Source organism: Panthera leo, chromosome D4, assembly GCF_018350215.1.
Source record: "Panthera leo isolate Ple1 chromosome D4, P.leo_Ple1_pat1.1, whole genome shotgun sequence".
NCBI lineage: Eukaryota > Metazoa > Chordata > Mammalia > Carnivora > Felidae > Panthera > Panthera leo.
In genome coordinates, this window is record NC_056691.1 from 83,682,141 (window position 1) to 83,700,847 (window position 18,707).

At 36.7% G+C, this 18,707-nt stretch overlaps 1 protein-coding gene across 2 annotated transcripts in view; it reads right to left on the reverse strand.

Moving 5' to 3' along the window:
* SCAI (suppressor of cancer cell invasion) overlaps positions 1–18,707 on the reverse strand; it is a 144,681-nt gene that overhangs the window by 27,673 nt on the left and 98,301 nt on the right. For both annotated transcript variants that reach the window (XR_006196007.1, XM_042913622.1), the window contains exons 7-14: positions 14,723–14,819; positions 13,359–13,457; positions 13,057–13,209; positions 10,412–10,513; positions 10,057–10,158; positions 9,282–9,360; positions 7,282–7,381; positions 5,475–5,556 (exon numbers count right to left, since the gene is read on the reverse strand). Coding sequence is in view for 1 of the 2 variants with exons in the window: in XM_042913622.1 (XP_042769556.1) it covers positions 5,475–5,556; positions 7,282–7,381; positions 9,282–9,360; positions 10,057–10,158; positions 10,412–10,513; positions 13,057–13,209; positions 13,359–13,457; positions 14,723–14,819 (814 nt within the window). In the remaining variant the exon portion in view is untranslated. The remainder of the gene's footprint in view (positions 1–5,474; positions 5,557–7,281; positions 7,382–9,281; positions 9,361–10,056; positions 10,159–10,411; positions 10,514–13,056; positions 13,210–13,358; positions 13,458–14,722; positions 14,820–18,707) is intronic.

Genomic DNA, 18,707 nt, shown 5'->3' on the forward strand with positions numbered 1-18,707 from the left:
TTATTTGAAAAAGAACCAAACAGAACGTCTAGAAATGAAACACAACCAATATAAAACTCAACAAATGGATTTAAAGGCAAGTTAATCGCAGCTAAAGTAAGAATTTGTTAACTGAAAAACAGATCAGAAAAAATTATCCAAATCTCAACCAGATACACAAAAAGATGGAAAATGTAGAAGAGAAGTCAAGAGATGTGGAAGACACAGTGCAAATGCTAGGCTATTAAATATACATATATAATCAGAGTTTCAGAAGGGGATGAGAGAGAAGCTAGGGTACAGCAAATATCTGAAGAGATAATGGCTAGGAATTTTCCAGCAATAATGAAACACTCCAACGTACCACTTCAAGAAATCCAACAAATCCCAGTGAGTTAAATATAAAGAAGCAAAACCTAGACATATCACGGTATAACTGCAGAAGGCCAAAAACAAAGAGATGGTCTTTCAAAGTAGCAAAAAAGAAATGGAATGAGTGCAACTGGCTGGCAGAAGAGTTCTCACATGCTCTGGTTAGGAAGGTGAACATCTTGACAGCCTGCGGCAATCTGCATCCATCAGTCAAACACTGTAGGATGGGGCTGTTTACGTAAATACGACTGTTTTGACAAATGTGTAAGTTATGCTCACTGGCAGAGATCCAGCTCTGTCACAAATATTTAAATACTCAAAGGATTTTCTTCTTCCAAAGAAAAGAAAGCAGAAATGAAAGACGTGTTATCCAACATGACTGAGGGATTTTATTTTACTCTGCTAGTACTATGTGACCACAGATATAAAACCACTTCAACCTGCCCATTCCCTAGTGACAATTTGAGAGTGGAAGTTTGGGCCATACTTCCCATGTATATCTTGGTGTTTCGATCACTGTCCTCTGAAATGAGGTTAGGACTGGCATGCAAAACTCCTCTTTTCCTAAATACAGACAGAGCTTGGGCTTTGGAATAACAAAGACTGGTGGAATCAATTAGGCAAAATACCTAACCTCCATTGGCAAAGTTTCTTCAACTACAAAATAAAGATAATAATGTGCACCTTCATTTAATCATTCAACATGCATTATTAAGAATATTTTAAGTGTAAGACAATGGAGACATAAAGATATATGTATATACAAATAGAAACACACACAGACTTTAGGGGAAACAAAGCATAGCACTGATAATCACATCCTGGTGCATCTGAGCAGACCATGAAAAAAGACCTAAAGATGCTGACATCAGAGGTTACCCAGCTAAATGGTCCAGCTAAACCATCACACTGAGCATGTCAGTGTGACAAGCCCTGCCCACAATCGCAGAGATTCCAATCACTGTGCTAGCTTCCTCTCTCAAACCTGAGCAGACAAACAAGCATTATGATACTCTGAGAAAAGTCTCTAATAAGAAATATACAGACAAAACCAAAGAGAAACAAATCAACATGGAGGAAAAAGACAGCATGCAGGGAGAATTTTTTAAATGATCAAGTGATATTTTCAAAGGTAAGAGAAGATATTTCAAACAAGATCAAAACCAAGACGATTGTATACGTGTCCGCATATTTGTTGTATATACATACACGTACATTTATTTCTTTATGAAAGAAACATCTAGAAAACAAGTAAGAAATCTCATAGGTTAGAAGATAAAGGCAAGGGAATCTCCTAAACAGCAAGAGGAACAAAATATGGAAAATGAAGGGCAAGAAAACAGAGGACTAGACTAGAAGGTCCAATACAGGAATGACAGAAATTCCCGAAATACAGAACAGAGAAAATGGGGAGAGGAGATCAATGAGCAACTCAAGTAAATGGGCAGAGTTTCCACATTGAAAAAACTCAGGAAGTACATGCCATGTACCATGAAGTAAACCCAGATCAGGGCACACCGTAATGAAGGTGAAAAACACTGGGGACAAACTGACAATCCCAAACATTTCCAGAGACTGAAAACAGGTCACAAAAAGAATCCAGAATGAGAATGCTTTTCTACTTCTCAAGAAGCATTGGAAGCTAGAAAGCAATATTAACAATCCCTTCCAAATTCTGAAGGGAAATAATTTCCAGTCTCTACCAAAACCATCATTAAAAGGTGACAGTAAATTAAAGAACAATTGAAGGAGTGCAAGACCTCAGATATTTTACCTCCTGCTCAGCCTTTCTAGGAAGCTGCTCCTGGAGATGCTGCACCAAAATGAGAGAGTACGTGAGAGTCCAAGAGGAAGACATGGGATTCAGGAAACAAAGAGGAGATAATGAATTCTCAGGATAACAATGAAGTGGAGTTCTGGGACGAGGGTTCTGTAGAGGGCACCAGTTCAGAGGCTCTGAGGGGTAATTCAGCACAAAGAAAAAATGAAGAGACAGATGAATCCGAACAACCTACAAGACGTAGGTGCCCGGTGAGAAGACCGGGGCTGAATCAGTGTGACTTTCAGACAAAAACAAGGAACAAAGTCACATAATTATTTGCCCCAGGAAAAGCAGGAAGTTGCTTGGGAAAGAAGAAGTTTACTATATGGCTTAACTGTTAGATGCATTTTACAGTCATCATAATATAAGCATGAAATATTCAGTGAACCAAAATCATGATAGAAGAAATCTACTGTGGGGAGAAAAGGAAGTAAAAGGTATAAATGTGAGTAGAGGATAAGAAGAGGAAAGAGCTGAATTTCTCTTCCGCAATGGGACATCAGTACATAATGCCTGAAAATGAAGAATCAAGAAGTATCAACACGAGCATGTTATTCAGACAAATAATCAGCTACAAAAGATGTAACTGGTGGCCTCTGGGAAAAGGCAAACGGGAGTTTGGCAGGAGTATGGCAACTGCCGTTTCTGGTAACACCTTGCTGACTGAGTCGTCCCCACCCTGACAACACACTGGAATTGTACTGATACCTGAGACCGGCCCCAAGTCAAGTGATGCAGAGTCACAGGAGCTGGGGCCCAGGTACAAATGGTTTTGAGAAGGACTCGAATGTTTCTGATACACAGAAAGAGTTGTGAGCGACAGTTTTAAACCATATGCAGGAGCTTAATTCTCACAAAAATAAAAAAGTAATATTTAAATGAAGAAGTATACATGAAATGTTTGTATTTATATGAAAAAACATCAGCAAACATGCTCATGAAACATTCATATATGTGAAACATACACAGTAAAGTTGATCCTCAAGAAACAATGTATCAATCACACAGTTCTTTTTCACTAGAAATATGTTAAATGGTAATTTAAGACTCTTCACACATGCTTTGTGGGAAAAGTAAATATCAGACACTTTCACATGTCAACACAGACGACTGCATACTTGATTTAGAGGTACCGAATAGTATTAACTTTTAAAAAAAAATTTTTTTAACGTTTATTTATTTTTGAGATAGGGGGAGACAGCATGAACGGGGGAGGGTCAGAGAGAGAGGGAGACACAGAATCTGAAACAGGCTCCAGGCTCTGAGCTGTCAGCACCGAGCCTGATGCGGGGCTCAAACTCACGGACCGCGAGATCATGACCTGAGCCGAAGTCGGACGCTTAACCGACTGAGCCACCCAGGCACCCCTAGTATTAATTTTTAAAAAGAACTGGTCTTTGCCATGCTCTGACTTGCCTAATGCGTATGTAGATAAGTATGTTCTGGACAATTTAATTTTTTAAAGGAGTGACATTGCATGTGCCATCAAGAGCAAACGAATAAACAAGAAAAGCTTTCTATTAGTCCACTGTCATTCTGGGTATCAGAATACTGAAATCTCAAATTAAATCATGATATATAATTAGGGAAATACATTTCCAACTATGCACAACAGTGTTTTTAAAAATCAGCATTCAAGGGGTGCTTGGTGGCTCAGTCGATTAAGCGTCCGACTTTGGCTCAGGTGATCATCTCACGGTTCCTGAGTTCAAGCCCCACGTCGGGCTCTGTGCTGACAGTTCAGAGCCTGGAGCCTATTTAGGATTCTGTGTCTCCCTTTCCCTGTCCCTCCCCCACTCATGATGTCTCTCTCTCTCTCTCTCTCTCAAAAATAAATAAGCATTAAAAAAAATAAAATAACAAAAACATAAAAATCAGCATTCAATACCCATTCTGTAACCAAACAGCACTTTGGAAATAGCAGGCACATACAATGAATGATATTCTTGAGATTATAAAAGGGGGCATCAAATATCCAATCAAATTGAGGGAAATTAATAGATTGCTAAAATACTCTAAACGCATGCTAGATCATATTCAGTAATACACTGGACCTAGTACATCAACATATTGTCACATCATTAAACTGTAGCAAATGATTCCTTGTCATTGACAAGGTCACAGAATGCTTCCTTTGAATTCTGTCAAGGCACAAAACTCTTCTGGTTTTATAGATTTGAATGAGGTAGCCAATAAACCTTTTCTTTCCTTCAGCAGCTTCCCATCCCCTCAAAGATTAAAAGCAACAACACACACATGATTTAATAAAGTTGACAGCTAATTTTCCTAAACATCAAGAGTTGTGAAACTTGACAAAATGGGTAGCAGGATATATGCTGAAAAATGTAGGGTGGATTGGATACTCTTGAAGTTTAGACACTAACTCTAAAAAGTGAAACTAAACATAAAAATTAGATAGAAAGCATATGTTTGGAGTCATCTCTTGGCTAGCAGACATTTTTTCCCTTGTTCTCCAAAAATAAATCTACTAATATTTGCTTCTCTATCTAATTGTACGAACACCCACAACAGAAATAGTTTTAATTGGCAGATCTGTGTTCCTAGCATATTTTTGAACATATTGTTGACTAATGAAATATTCCAACCACATACAAAGGACTCCAAAGATTCTGTTTTCATTTTCCTGTAAATTACTGTAGTTTGAATTCTAATATCCAACTTTAAAGTGTTTCACTATGGACATTCTTTGTACAGTCATTGAAACCCATTGCTTCAAGAGCAAAATATAAAACCAAAAGTTTTTCACTTTAGTTCCCTGTTACTTATTTCAGCATTCAGGGCCATCTTTTTTTACTTAGTGTCACAAATTAAAAAAAAAAAGTGCATCTAAAACAATTTATGTTGATATTCAGACTGTGACTATGTAAGATGGAATAGAAATTTCATTTAAACTATAGCAGCTCAGTGTGGAAAAGGAGAAACGTTTGAAAACTAGAAAATAAAAATTTCCTATATACTCCTACTCCTATAAAAGAAAATTACTCTGGGTTATATAACAAAAATAAACCTCCCACCAGAGATCTTGGAAATCTTGAATTTTTTTTTCCTGCAGGAGGATTTATTATTTTCCACTGAGTGTCCATTCATGCGTTTTCTTCTTGTTTCTATTCATAGCACCAGATCCTGACTAGCATGCACAACCTCAAAAGAAAAGAAAGACTAAATACAAACTGCTAAAATGTAAAAAAATAAAGCAAAATAAAAAGGCACATGTTAAGACTGGTTACCTTGGAGTGGTGCCATAATGTCTAACATGCACAATGGTGCTGGTGGAACTCACCTTGTATGCAACGCTGTTGGATGAATCCACGATAATAAACAGTGGCTTCCTTGTGAAAGGATAGAGGTCTCCAGGATGAAGGCTGGGAAAACAAAACAATGGTAACGATGAATAACTGTACAACTAAACTGGCCAAGTTTTAGAAATCTTATTCTTCAGTTTGGTCTGCTCACATCTCCTTTTCATCATGGCACTGAGCAAAAAACAAAGATGAACTCAGCAAGAGACAAAATACGTCTCCATTTACTGGGATACACACGTTAGCAGTTTTATCTAGAAAAATGTTCAGAGATCATTATTATACAGGAATATTCAAGCTAAAGAGAAGTCAACAGATATACAGATGGACAAAACATACAATAGGGAAATCCCACAAGTCAGCATTTAGGTGCTGGGCTAGTATTTCAAAGCTCCTTCTAAGAAAATGTTCTGAAAACAGGATGTACTAACACAACCAGATTTGTATTTCAATGTATTTATTTTAAAGATATTTAATATTTCAAGCTATATCTTAACATTGCAGTAATAAGCACAGGCTCTCCTTTTACTATTCTTTACGTTTCCTCTGTACCTCTGCATCAGAATCAGATGGGGTGCTTGTTAAACGTATAGATTCACTGGCCCACAGAAGACCTATGGCACCCAAAGGCTGAAGTCCCACAATATGCGTTTGGGAGCCAGTGCATAGGAAAAGATAACAATTTTGTGCATGTTCTCTTATCTGTAGCTTACTGGACAATGGGTATATGTGTAAAAATATTAATGCAAATGTAAACATAAATATATAAAATGATGTGTCAATGAGTAACATCATCAAACCAATATGTTTCAAATGTAAGTTTTTCTTTTAAATAATACAGGTTTTTAAAAAAAGTTTATTTACTTTGAGGGAGAGAGAAACAGAGAGCTGGGGAGGGACAGAGACAGAGAGAGAGAGAGAGAGAGAGAGAGAGAGAGAGAGAGAAGAAATTCTAAGCAAGCTCTACACTGTCAGTGTGGAGCCCGATGTGGGACTCGAACTCACGAACCTCTAGATCGCGACTTGAACAGAAATCGAGAGTCGGACACTTAACCGACTAAGTCACCCAGGTGCCCCAAACATAAGTTTTTCTAATATAAATCATCTACAACTAAGGTCAATGACAGCACCAACATATGGCTTGGAGGAATCTTAGCTACTATACACATAATTTGAAATATCTCCCTCTCTGTCTTCCCTTTCTCATTAATACGAACAGCTATAACATTTTTGTGTAAAATGCGATTAGAAATGCAGTTTCAGACAAGTCCAGTCTCCTTTATAACAAGAAATTGCTATCTCTCAGCTAGAAAAATTCTAGAGCCAATAATGGCCCAAGCAGTGAATGTGTTGTACTTAGAAAAAGAGTGAACATTCATAGGTGAACTTTCCTTAAAATCATACACCTAAGTTCATTTATACTATATCTAAACAACAGACTCTTATATTAAAAAAGCTTCTTGCATGGATGTTAACATGTATCATGTCTTGACATATTATTTATGTATACACGTAAAATCTCCTCCAACTTGAATGTTAATTTTGTTCGCTGACATATCCCCATGACTGAATAGTGCCTGACATATAATACTGAATGAAAAATTTAAAAACAAAGAACAGCCAAAAATTCTAATTTCCTAGGATAGTCAGAGCCTGAAATATTGCTAGAACCCAAATACGTGTTATACTGAGGGAATACTTCTAGTACTAAAAAAAGTCCCCATTCACTTAATGTTTTCTACAACAGACGTTTACTTTTATAATAAGGAGAGACACCAGAATACATACCAGTGCATCTCCTTGTGGGACTGATTTCGTTTGTGGATGGCATCTCCATTTATAATATCCCGGTTACTATTAGTAAGTACTCCGCCAAAATCATAAGGACCTATAAAAACAAGGGAAGAATCCTAGACTTCAGCTGGACAATAACATTGATCTGATGCTCAAAATTCAAAGGTCTTGTGTGAATCTCTGATTGATACAAGTGGAAGATAATCACAAAACATTTTAAACATTTTAAAATTTAACATCCTAGTTTAATGCAATATTTAAATGATTTCAGCATGTTGCCTGTTTCAACATTTAAAAAAATCATTTAATTATTTGTCAGTTCTTCAAACAGAAGATAATGAGAAACAAAACAAGAATCTACTGCACCCCCTCATTCTGGGTAGTAAAAGGGATGGAGAGCTGGGATGTTCAAAATGATCTTTACATTTCAAGCAAAATCAAAATCTCACATTCAACCAAATTATCTAAGTGAGAAAGTTGCAGAAAGAAGACCTAATAATTTCTTAAATATAATTTTAAGTGAGCCACCAATTATAAAATTTAGGGAAAAATTTTGAGTGAGACTTGAAAATTCTCATTGATAAACACTTCATTTTTAGAAAAGGAATGCCAAATTTCTGTGTGTGAAAAAATCTGTTATTATCACTATTATGTCAGCCACTGTACTTTCGGTTTTAAAGTTAGCCTTTCCTACTGATCACATTGGTTAGTTGAACTCTTGTCTAAATGGAACAGCTATGGGATGTTAGGAATCATCTCTCCCAAAGGACCATTTAGTTAGTACCTCTTGTACTTTAAAAAAAGGAAAAGAAGAGGTCAATATGTTAAATGGGAGCTCAGAAAACCTGATTCAACAGTTTATGTTATAAAACATGGAAAAAGGGGCACTGTGGTGGTTCAGTCGGTTAAGTGTCCGACTCTTGGTTTCAGCTCAGGTCATGATCTCATAGTTTGTGAGATCGAGCCCCACAATGGGCTCTGTGTTGAGAGCGCAGAGCTTGCCTGCGATTCTCTCTCCTCTCCTCTCTCTGCTGCTCCCCTGCTCGCTCACTCTCTCTCTCAAAATAAATAAATAAACTTAAAAAAATTACAAAATTTCCATTTATTTAAAAATAAAATTATAAGCTTTATTATGAAAAACTTCAAAGTAGTTTATGATTGTGTGTAACTTTTAATGTTGTATTATATTTTACCCCTTAAAAATCACTTGAATGAAAAGACATTGAGATTTATTTTGTTTTGTTTTCATTTTAACACTTTAAGAGGACCTGTACGTCATGCAAGGAAGATGGCAGGGACATGCATTGTATAAAGGAATGCAAATTTCAACAAACAGATGAAGAGGAAAATGTTAAGGATGTTAAGAAAAAAAAATTTTTTTTTGTCCAGACAAAGATCTAATTGCCTAATTTACATTCAAGTTACTCATCTATTCTGACCAATTTCATATATTCTGGACTCATATATTCTGAATAGTTTTAAAAAGTTTTCATTCTGAAATAGCATCCCAATATTCTTCAGGTTGAATCCATAAAATGAAATAAAGGACAGAAACAAAATCATGACAAGGACTTGAACTTTCACAGTTACAGCAATGCACTGATTTCTACAAAGACTTTCAGCCACAATGAAGCCGCTGACCAGATTCCCTGACACATTAACGGCCCAGAAAAATTCAATGATGTGAAGTAGAAAATTAGGCTCAGTTATTCCATACGTATACAAATATATATGTGCCTTTGGCAAATTTGATAATGAGGCATGCATTTAGTATATGAATTGCTGATGATTCGTGGACTTCAAAGTATAATATTTCAGCAAATAAAACAGACTGGGGTATCTACAAGATTGTCAATTCAACAAAGAGACCAGGCTTCAAATCTGGAAGCCTCTCTGGAAAGCTTGGGATGGTCTGTGGGCTATGGGCCATCATCTTGTAGAAAATAAAGAGAATTCAAGCCCTGCTCACGACAGGGAGCATTCCTTTATTGTACCTTCACTATCAGAACGACCTGTGGGGAAAACGCCAGTGGCTGACAGGTAAATCAGAAGCACACTATTGGCAGGCAGCTCCTGAAATTAAAGAAAATCACATATACAAAACAAAAAACAGTTTTATTCAAAGTTCCTGACATTTTAAAGTTGCAGGGACAAGAACCTAACATAAGGTATCACTGTCTTCTCCAAGAGGACACTCTTGCTGGTTTCAACTCATAACTGTTTATACAACAAAGAGTCAATATGAATCAATAATCTATAACTATTGCCCAAAGTTTTGAAGACATTTTCTGCCTTAAAAATTTCATCATTTAGAGAATGTTCTTGACAAACCTTGAAATGGTGAAGTAAAGATCCTGACTATGGGTCTACAAGATAAACTCCTGCCCATGGCTTCCTCTACATAAACTTTGGGAGGAATTCACTACTTCTCATGGTTCTTTCAGATGACCACAGGGCTTCCCAGAGCTGCCTAAATACATAACATGCCTGTGCAATCTGACTGTTATATCTACAGTAGGTTAGTAATAAAAACCTGGAGAAAGAAGAATAATTAATCAATACTCTCGTTAATTAATGGTAAGGAACATTCATAACAACATAAGCAATTTCCATTCCTAAAATAGTTGTGATTAGGTATACTGAATGCAGATTTCATTTTCATATTTTATCTACATTCTTGACTCAAATATTCAAAGAAAAGAGTGACTCTCAGATTCTATTTAGGGCACACTTCCCCCCATACAATAAAAAGTATTGGATCATATATACCTTAAAAGATGCTGCTAAGAACGTGTAGAGTTGGCTGAAGGTTGGTTTGTAGAGCAGATACTTGTGGGGGTTTTCTCGTCTGGTAGGTTTATCAGCTGATTCCTATATTCACACACAGAAAACAAGACACATACAGGCTGATTTTGACGGATGAATTATCAATGCCTATTTTTACTATACTCTTCATCAAATATCTTTTTATTACTCCATGTTACTGTTATTGTGCTTATCTCTCCTGTGCCTCATCGAGAGAGTTCTTTATTCGCATGCATGGCATTTGTTGAATAAGAGCATTCCATGAGGAGCAGAAGCAATGATGGTGTTACCAAAATTGCAAATGTGGAGAGAAGATCACCTGCATTCCTGGTTTATTCATCTGGGAAGCTAAATTCATTGGCTCCCTTTCCAGGGCTTGTAACATCCGGAACATGTCGACAGTCAGCTCACTGAACTTAACCTGCATGCAAAACAAACTTACCATTAATACAGTATACAGACCTAGAAGTCTCTGATCATAATATTACTCCTGACATTCATGTGTACTTAATGACACTGGGTAATTTATTCCCCAGTGTTTTATTATAAAAAATTTCAAAAGACAGAAAATTAAAAGAATTATATACATTGTATCATCTAAATTCTATACCATTAAAATTTTCTGTATTTGCTTTATCATGTATCTTTCCATTTATTTATATCTTTATCCATCAATTTCCTCGGGTATTTTTAAAAACATAAAAAGTAGTCATGTAAACAACAAGACCTATATTAGCATCCTTAAAAAAACATGCTAAAAAAACAAAAACAAAAACAACTTTTTTTGGCAAGGTAACCTGCTGAAATATGGCTATGGCCCGTATTTCATAACCTCTTCAGTAAATTTTGGCCTTATACAATGTTTAAGACCGCATCCTTTTCTGTTTTGAATAATACTTATATAGAACTTCAGGTAGGCAATGTTTATTATTATTATTATTATTAATCATGATTTATGCTTTAATCCCCATCATCTATTTCACCCTTCTCCCTACCCACCTCCCCTCTGGTAACCATCAGTTTCTTCTCTATAGTTAAGTGTCTTTTTCTCGGTTTGTCTCTCTCTCTCTTTTTTCCCTTTTATCATTTGTTTCGTTTCTTAAATTCCATATGAGTGAAATCAAATGGTATTTGTCTTTCCTTGACTTCCTTATTTCACTTAGCACTACACTCCCTAGCTCCATTCATGTTGTTGCAAATGGCAAGATTTCATTCTGTTTTAGGGGTGAAGAAAATTCCATTGTATATATATATATATATACCACCTCTTTTTTTTTTTTTTTTTTTTTTTTTTTAAATTTTTTTTTCAACGTTTTTTATTTATTTTTGGGGCAGAGAGAAACAGAGCATGAACGGGGGAGGGGCAGAGAGAGAGGGAGACACAGAATCGGAAACAGGCTCCAGGCTCCGAGCCATCAGCCCAGAGCCTGACGCGGGGCTCGAACTCACGGACCGCGAGATCGTGACCTGGCTGAAGTCAGACGCTTAACCGACTGCGCCACCCAGGCGCCCCTATACCACCTCTTTTTTATACATTTATCTATTGATCAACACTTGGGCTGCTTCCACAGTGTGGCTATTGTAAATAAGGCTGCAAAAAATATAGGGGTGCATGTATCCCTTTGAAAATATGTTTTTGTATTCTTTGGGTAAATACCCAGTAATGCAATTACTGGATCATAGTGTAGTTCTATTTTGTAATTTTGTGAGGAACCTCCATACTGTTTTTCAAAGCGGCTGTACCAGTTTGCATTCCCACCAACAGTGCAGGAGGCTTCCTTTTTTTCCACATCTTTACCAACACTTGTGTCTTATGCTTTTGATTTTAGCCATTTTGATAGGTGTGAGGTGATATCTCATTGTAGTTTTGATTTGCATCTCCCTGATGAGGAGTGATGTTGAGAATCTTTTCATGTGTCTGTTGGCCATCTGTATGTCTTTGGAGAAATGTCTGTTCTGTCTTCTGCCCATAGGCAGGCAATGTTTTAATTTAAATTAAATTTGCAAACCAATGGCTTTTAACAGCTAAAACTGGAGAAGTACTAGAAAAAGTTAACAGTAACAAAAATGAAAAGTGTAAGAGAAGGATACAAAATTAAAACATGTAAATAATGCATACAGAAAAATGTAGTCATTCAAAGCGCCTGGGCGGTTTAGTCGGTTAAGTGTCTGACTTTGGCTCAGGTGGTGATCTCACGGTTCGTGAGTTCGAGCCCCGCATTGGGCTCTGTGCTGACAGCTCAGAGCCTGGAGCCTGCTTCAGATTCTGTGTCTCCCTCTCTCACTCTGCATCCCCCACACTCATGCTCTGTCTCTCAAGAACGAATAAACATTAAAAAAAAAATTAAAAAAAAAAAAATAAAAATGTATTCACTTGACACTTTTCTGATATCCCATAATTTCCAGTAAATTTACATTTCTAGTACATTAAATCCTCATCATCATGGAACTATTCTGTCACGAAAAAAATCTGAAATTTGCTATGACAAATATGCTTAAAAATAATTCTTTTTTTTTTTTTGCCTGACCGTCAAAGTAATATACAGATTTAGAAAGTTGTAAAGAAGAAAATAAAAATTACTTATAATTCTGCTATTCAGAGATAAACCTTTTATGATATTGGTAAATTTCTTCCTAGTCCTTTTGCCTGTGCATATATGTATACAGACATTTTAACATATATGAAATAATCCTGTTTACATACCTCCATACCAAGTTTACTTTTACTTAACTATATCATGACTATATCTTCCTCTGTGATTACAAATTCTTTCTAAACCTTTAAATGCCTGTAATACAGCCCATATGTGGACACTGTGTTATTTAATCAAACATTTCCTCACAAATGGATTTAGGATATTTACAAGGAAACAGTAATTACATGATGTTAATCTGTAATTCTGTAATAATAAGCACTATTTTTTTAAATTGAATTTTAAGCACAATTCCTTCACAATTCTTTACCTGGTTATTACAATTACCAATAATGAGCGCATCAGCCAGAGACAACTGTCCCACAATCATGCCCTGTTCCAGCAATGGTGCTCCTGTCTCCGCAAGGCGATTAGATGTGATAACAATGGTATTATCATCATTCAATACCATTACGGGGTCCGCCTGGAGAAAAAAAGGAGTAGTTGATGGCCAAGGCAAAATGTCAACATGATAAATTATTCCTTCTTATTGACATATACACACCATAAAAACATGCCACATAGGCATTTACTTCTCCATAATTATGACAATCTCTCTTGTCAAAAACTGACCTCAATGAAAGCTGCTACTTCTTGAAGCACCAAGTTCCATTCCACTTGATCTTCAGTATTAAAGCGGTGAGTATAATCTTCAATTTCATCTGACAATTCCTGATTTTAAATTTTTCACAAAGAAAAACAGTTATGGGGAAAATACACATACAAATAGATTGCTATATTGTACCATATTCTTTACAGAAATTGATATAGTTAAGCCTGATTATTATAAAAAAAGAAGCTTGATTATTATCAATATATGGTCCCAATTATAGCCCAAAATGAAGAAAACTACTTTATTTTGCTTTAAAATAAAAGACTCCAGAATGATACACATCAACAAGATCTTCATAAAGATCCAGAGCAACTCATATCTACTCAATTCTACATCAGCAATTAATTTATTGAAGGTAAAACCCCAAGCTTTTAATGCTTAAAAACAAAGACTGTCTAGATGATTTTCTTTGGGTTCATATCATACTGTGTTCTGGAAACAGTCTTATTAGTAACTAGAGGTGGAGGAAGACAGAGAAGGACTTGTCAAAACTAACATGTGATACTCGAGTACCAAAATTTAAGAGGTATCTTGTGGAAACAGCTGGCTGACTGCAGAGTGCAACCAGAACGGGGTGTGAATAATTAGAGACATTAAGTGAACCCACCTCTAATTTACCTGAGGTAACAAAGGACAGTGATGGAGACACAGTAAAAGGATGGAAAAACCCAAACTCATTCGCAATACCTTTGTAAAACATTAAATGTTTATTCTTGACCCAACCTTTCAATTATTTCCTCTTAAACTGATTATTTTAACTTTTGTTTGCATTTTGCAACCATCCATTGATGTGTGGTGAGATGTAAAACACGCTTAAGGGACAAAAACAAAGAATTAAGAGAACTGTCTCTCGCTAGTGTGTATCTGAAATATGAAGAGGGCAGGAATATTCTTTTAGATTACCCTTGTCCGAAGTTACCACACTTTTGAATGTTTTAGATATACACTAAATTTAGATAGGCTAAAATTATTTTTATCTTAAATCTATTTTTAAAAAAGCAGAATTATCCATACACAATTACAGAGTAGGACTTTAATAATTTTATTTATTTTTAAAATAATGATTTCTTTTTATTTTATTTTGAGTGAGAGAAACAGAGTGTACATGGGAAGTGCACATGAGCACGTGTGCACACACACGTGGGGGAGGGGTAGAGAGATAGACAATCCCAAGGAGGCACCACATTGTCAGTAAAGAACCTGATGTAGGGCTTGAACTCCCAAACTGTGAGATCATGACCTGAGCCGAAATCAAGAGTCAGATGCTTAAATGACTGAGCCACCCAGGCACCCCAGGATTTTAATAATTTTAAAGTACATTTACCTTCACCAAATCCTTCACAACATCCATTTTGTTGAGAAGAAGGCAAACTACAATAAATCTTGCATAGTATCGAAGCTTCTTAACGACCAACTCAGGTCTACGGCAGATAAATGGGAAATTACTCATTAGATTAAAAAAGAAAACATGCTCTTTGATTTTTCCAACTTTCTGACAGCTTTTAAACTTTTTTAGATCCTATTTTGCACAGTAACAAACATTTCTGCATATAGCCTACAGCTGCATTTAACACATTTCTTACTCACAGATTCATTATGTTCATTCACAAATTCATTCATTGAACAAATACCCACTGAGAACTTAGATGCATCAAGCACCCTGGTTAAGTGCTAGAGAAATGATTAAGACAAACAAATATAGACACAGCCCCTTCTTCATAGATCTCAGAGACAGGAAACTACCTAAAATGTACCGGAGACAGACAGACACTTAAAACACAGTGGAATAAGTACACTGAGAGGAGAAAGGATGCTATTTGAGCTCACAGAGAAGGCTTCCTAAAGAGAGCGATGTTTAAGGTGAGGTGATAAAGAGTAGAAGACAACAGGCAGGAAAATACGGGTGAAAAGAGTTCCAGGACAAACATTCTTTGTTTTGGAAACTTACTTTCTGATATTAATATAATCAAACCAGTTTTCCTAAGCTTACTGTCTGTATACCCTGTCTTTTTCTATTCCTTTACTTTCAAGTTCCTGTGACTTTTCACTTTGACCCATTTTCTCTTAATGTTTATTTATTTTTGAGAGACAGAGTGTGAGCAGGCGAGGGGCAGAGAGAGGGAGACAGAATCCAAAGCAGGCTCCAGGCTCTAGGCTGTCAGTACAGAGCCTGATGTGGGGCTCGAACTCACAAACTGTGAGATGATGACCTTAGTTGAAACCAAGAGTCGAATGCTTAACTGACTGAGCCACCCAGATGCCCTGACCCATTTTTTGCAGACAATGTAGAGTTAGCTTTTTAATCCACTTTGACAGTGTCTGCCTCATAGACTCGGGTACTTGGACCATTTACATTTTATCTTACTGTTGCTTTGGCTAAGGGTTTGCATCTCTTACAGTGCTTTATGTTTTGTTTTGTTTACAGAAAGAGAGCACAAGTCGGGGAGAGGGGCAAAGAGAGAGAGAGAGAGAGAGAGAGAGAGAGAGAGAGAGAGAGAGAGAGAGACAGACAGGCTTAAGCACGCTGCCGGCTGAGCATGGAGGCTGGGGGCTAGATCCCACGACGCTGGGATCATGACCTGAGTCAAAAGTAAGTCAGATGCTAAACCAACTAAGCCACCCAGGTGCCTCTGTGCTGTTTTCTTTCTTTCTTTTTTTTTTTTTTTTTTAATGTTTATTTATTTTTGAGAGAGAGAGACAGAGTGTGAGCCAGGGAGGCGCAGAGAGAGAGGGAGACACAGAATCCAAAGCAGGGTCCAGGCTCTGAGCTGTCAGCACAGAGCCCGACGCGGGGCTCGAACCCATGAACTGTGAGATCATGACCTGAGCCGAAGTCAGATGCTTAACCGACTGAGCCACCCAGGCACCCCACCTTTTTCTTTTTTTTTTTAATGTTTATTTATTTTTGGGAGTAACAGAGTAAAGCAGGGGAGGGGTAGAGAGAGAGGGAGACACCAAATGCAAAGCAGGCTCCAGGCTCTGAGCTGTCGACAAGGAGCCCGACACAGGGCTCGAACCCACCAACCGCGAGACCATGACCTAAGCTGAAGTCGGATGCTCAACTGACTGAGCCACCCTGTGCTGTTTGTTTTCCATTTGCCCCTTCTGCATCTGTGTTTTCTAGTGCTCTTTTCAGTTAATTATATTTTAGTATTCTACTTTATATATTCTATCAGTTTCTTACTTATACTTCTTCCTTATTATTCTTTTAGTGGTTGCTAGGAGTAGCAACCCATACTCTTAACTTATCAAAGGCTATTTACAATCAATATTGTAGCTCTTCACACATGAACCTGTATACTCATCCCTATGAGGGATATCAAACCTGATATTTCTAATTTCCACAGCCTACATCACAATTATAATAACCCTACAACAGTATATTTTTATAGATGTTTGACATTTTCCATAATAAAATTTTTAAAAATTCCTCTTTGACCCAGGAGTTATTTAGAAATGTGTCTACTAATTGATAGATTTATTGATTTTTTAGACAACTATGTTGTCATTCTTAATTTTTCATGGCACTGCACCATGGTTAGATATCATACACTTGAAAATAATTGAAACCTGTTTTGTGTCAGGCACAAGTCTTCACAAAAGTCCCATATAAACTTGAAAATTATGTGCATTTGCTTATTGTTGTAGGCAGTATTAAGCACATTAGAACAAGTTTTTAATTATGTTACATAAATCTCATTTCGTGTCTTCTGATTCATATAGTACATTAAAAATCTCCTTATATATTGGGCCATTTATCAATTTCTCCCAGAAAATAAGCTAATTTTTGTTATTTATTATAATGTTACATTACTGGGCATATAAAAAAGTTTAGAATTTTTATGTATATATATATATATATATATATTTTTTTTTAAAGGTTTTTAATCTTTATTTTTGAGAGAGTGTGAGCGGTGGAGGGGCAGAGAGAGAGGGATACACAGAATTTGAAGCAGGCTCCAGGCTCTGAGCTGTCAGCACAGAGCCCAACGCAGGGCTCAAACTCACAAACCGCATGTTCATGACCTGAACGGAAGTCAGACGCTCAACTGACTGAGCCACCCAGGTGCCCCATAGAATTTTTATATCTTTTGAGCTGTTCCTTTTACCATCATGAAATAAACCTCTATCCTTAATAATGCTCTCTTGCCTTAAATACAGTGGCATTTCGGGATGCCTGGGTAGCTCAGTTGAGCATCTGTCTCTTGATTTCAACTCGTGTCATGATCTCACGGATTGTTCATGGTTCATACCCCGTGTGGGGCTCCGCGCTGATGATGTGGAGGCTGCTTGGAATTCTCTCTCTCTCTCTCTCTCTCTCTCTCTCTCTCTCTCTCTCTGACCCTCCCCTACTCACTGTCTCTCTCAAAATAATAAATAAACTTAAATATATCTCTATCTATCTATCTATCTATCTATCTATCTATCTATCTACCTATCGTGGCATTTCTTCCCTTGGTATCTACTTTATCTTTTTCTGTGTACCTTGTATCTCTGGAAAATCTTTTGTAAACACTAGATTACTGGATTTTCTTTTAAAAGGCATACTCATGAGGGGGTGGTGGGAGGAGAAAAAAAGGCATACTGATAATCTCTGACTTCTACCTAGGAAGTTTAGACCACTTTCACTTACTATGATTACCAGTGTACTTCGATTTATTCCTACTTTGTTTTTTGTGCTAACTATACTTTTTTTTTTTAGTACACATTCCTTCCCTAACTTTTATTGTAATGATCATAATTTTATTATTCACTTTCCTCCCCCTTCTACCTGTTTAGAAATTACACATTCTCCTTATGTTACTTAAAAATATTTTTCTTACTATTTTAAAAAGCAAACTTTACTTACTCTAAGCTTCTTCTGAACAATAAATGGATCTTATTGGTATGATTTAATTCTTGACTTTCTTTCTTCTTTCATGTTATTATTATCCAGAATTTGGCCCCGTTTTATCTTGATAACCTCAATTAGCCATCCTTAAAATTATTGTCTTATGAAGTCCGTGATTTTTAGGAAACAAAGGAATACCTTTTCTCTTACCAATCCTTATATATCACCCCTTCCTTCTGGTTTCAATTTTCCTCTTCCTAAAGAAAACCTTACTAGCTCTTTCACATCACCAAAACCAAACACTCTTGTAAGGTTGTCACAGCACTGGTCACAGGGTTGATAATCTGAGGATTCTCCTTACTTTCTTGACAGCTAAACTGTCCATTTAAAAGGACAGGTGAGGGGCGCCTGGGTGGCTCAGTCGATTGGGCGTCCGACCTCGGCTCAGGTCATGATCTCGCGGTCTGTGAGTTCGAGC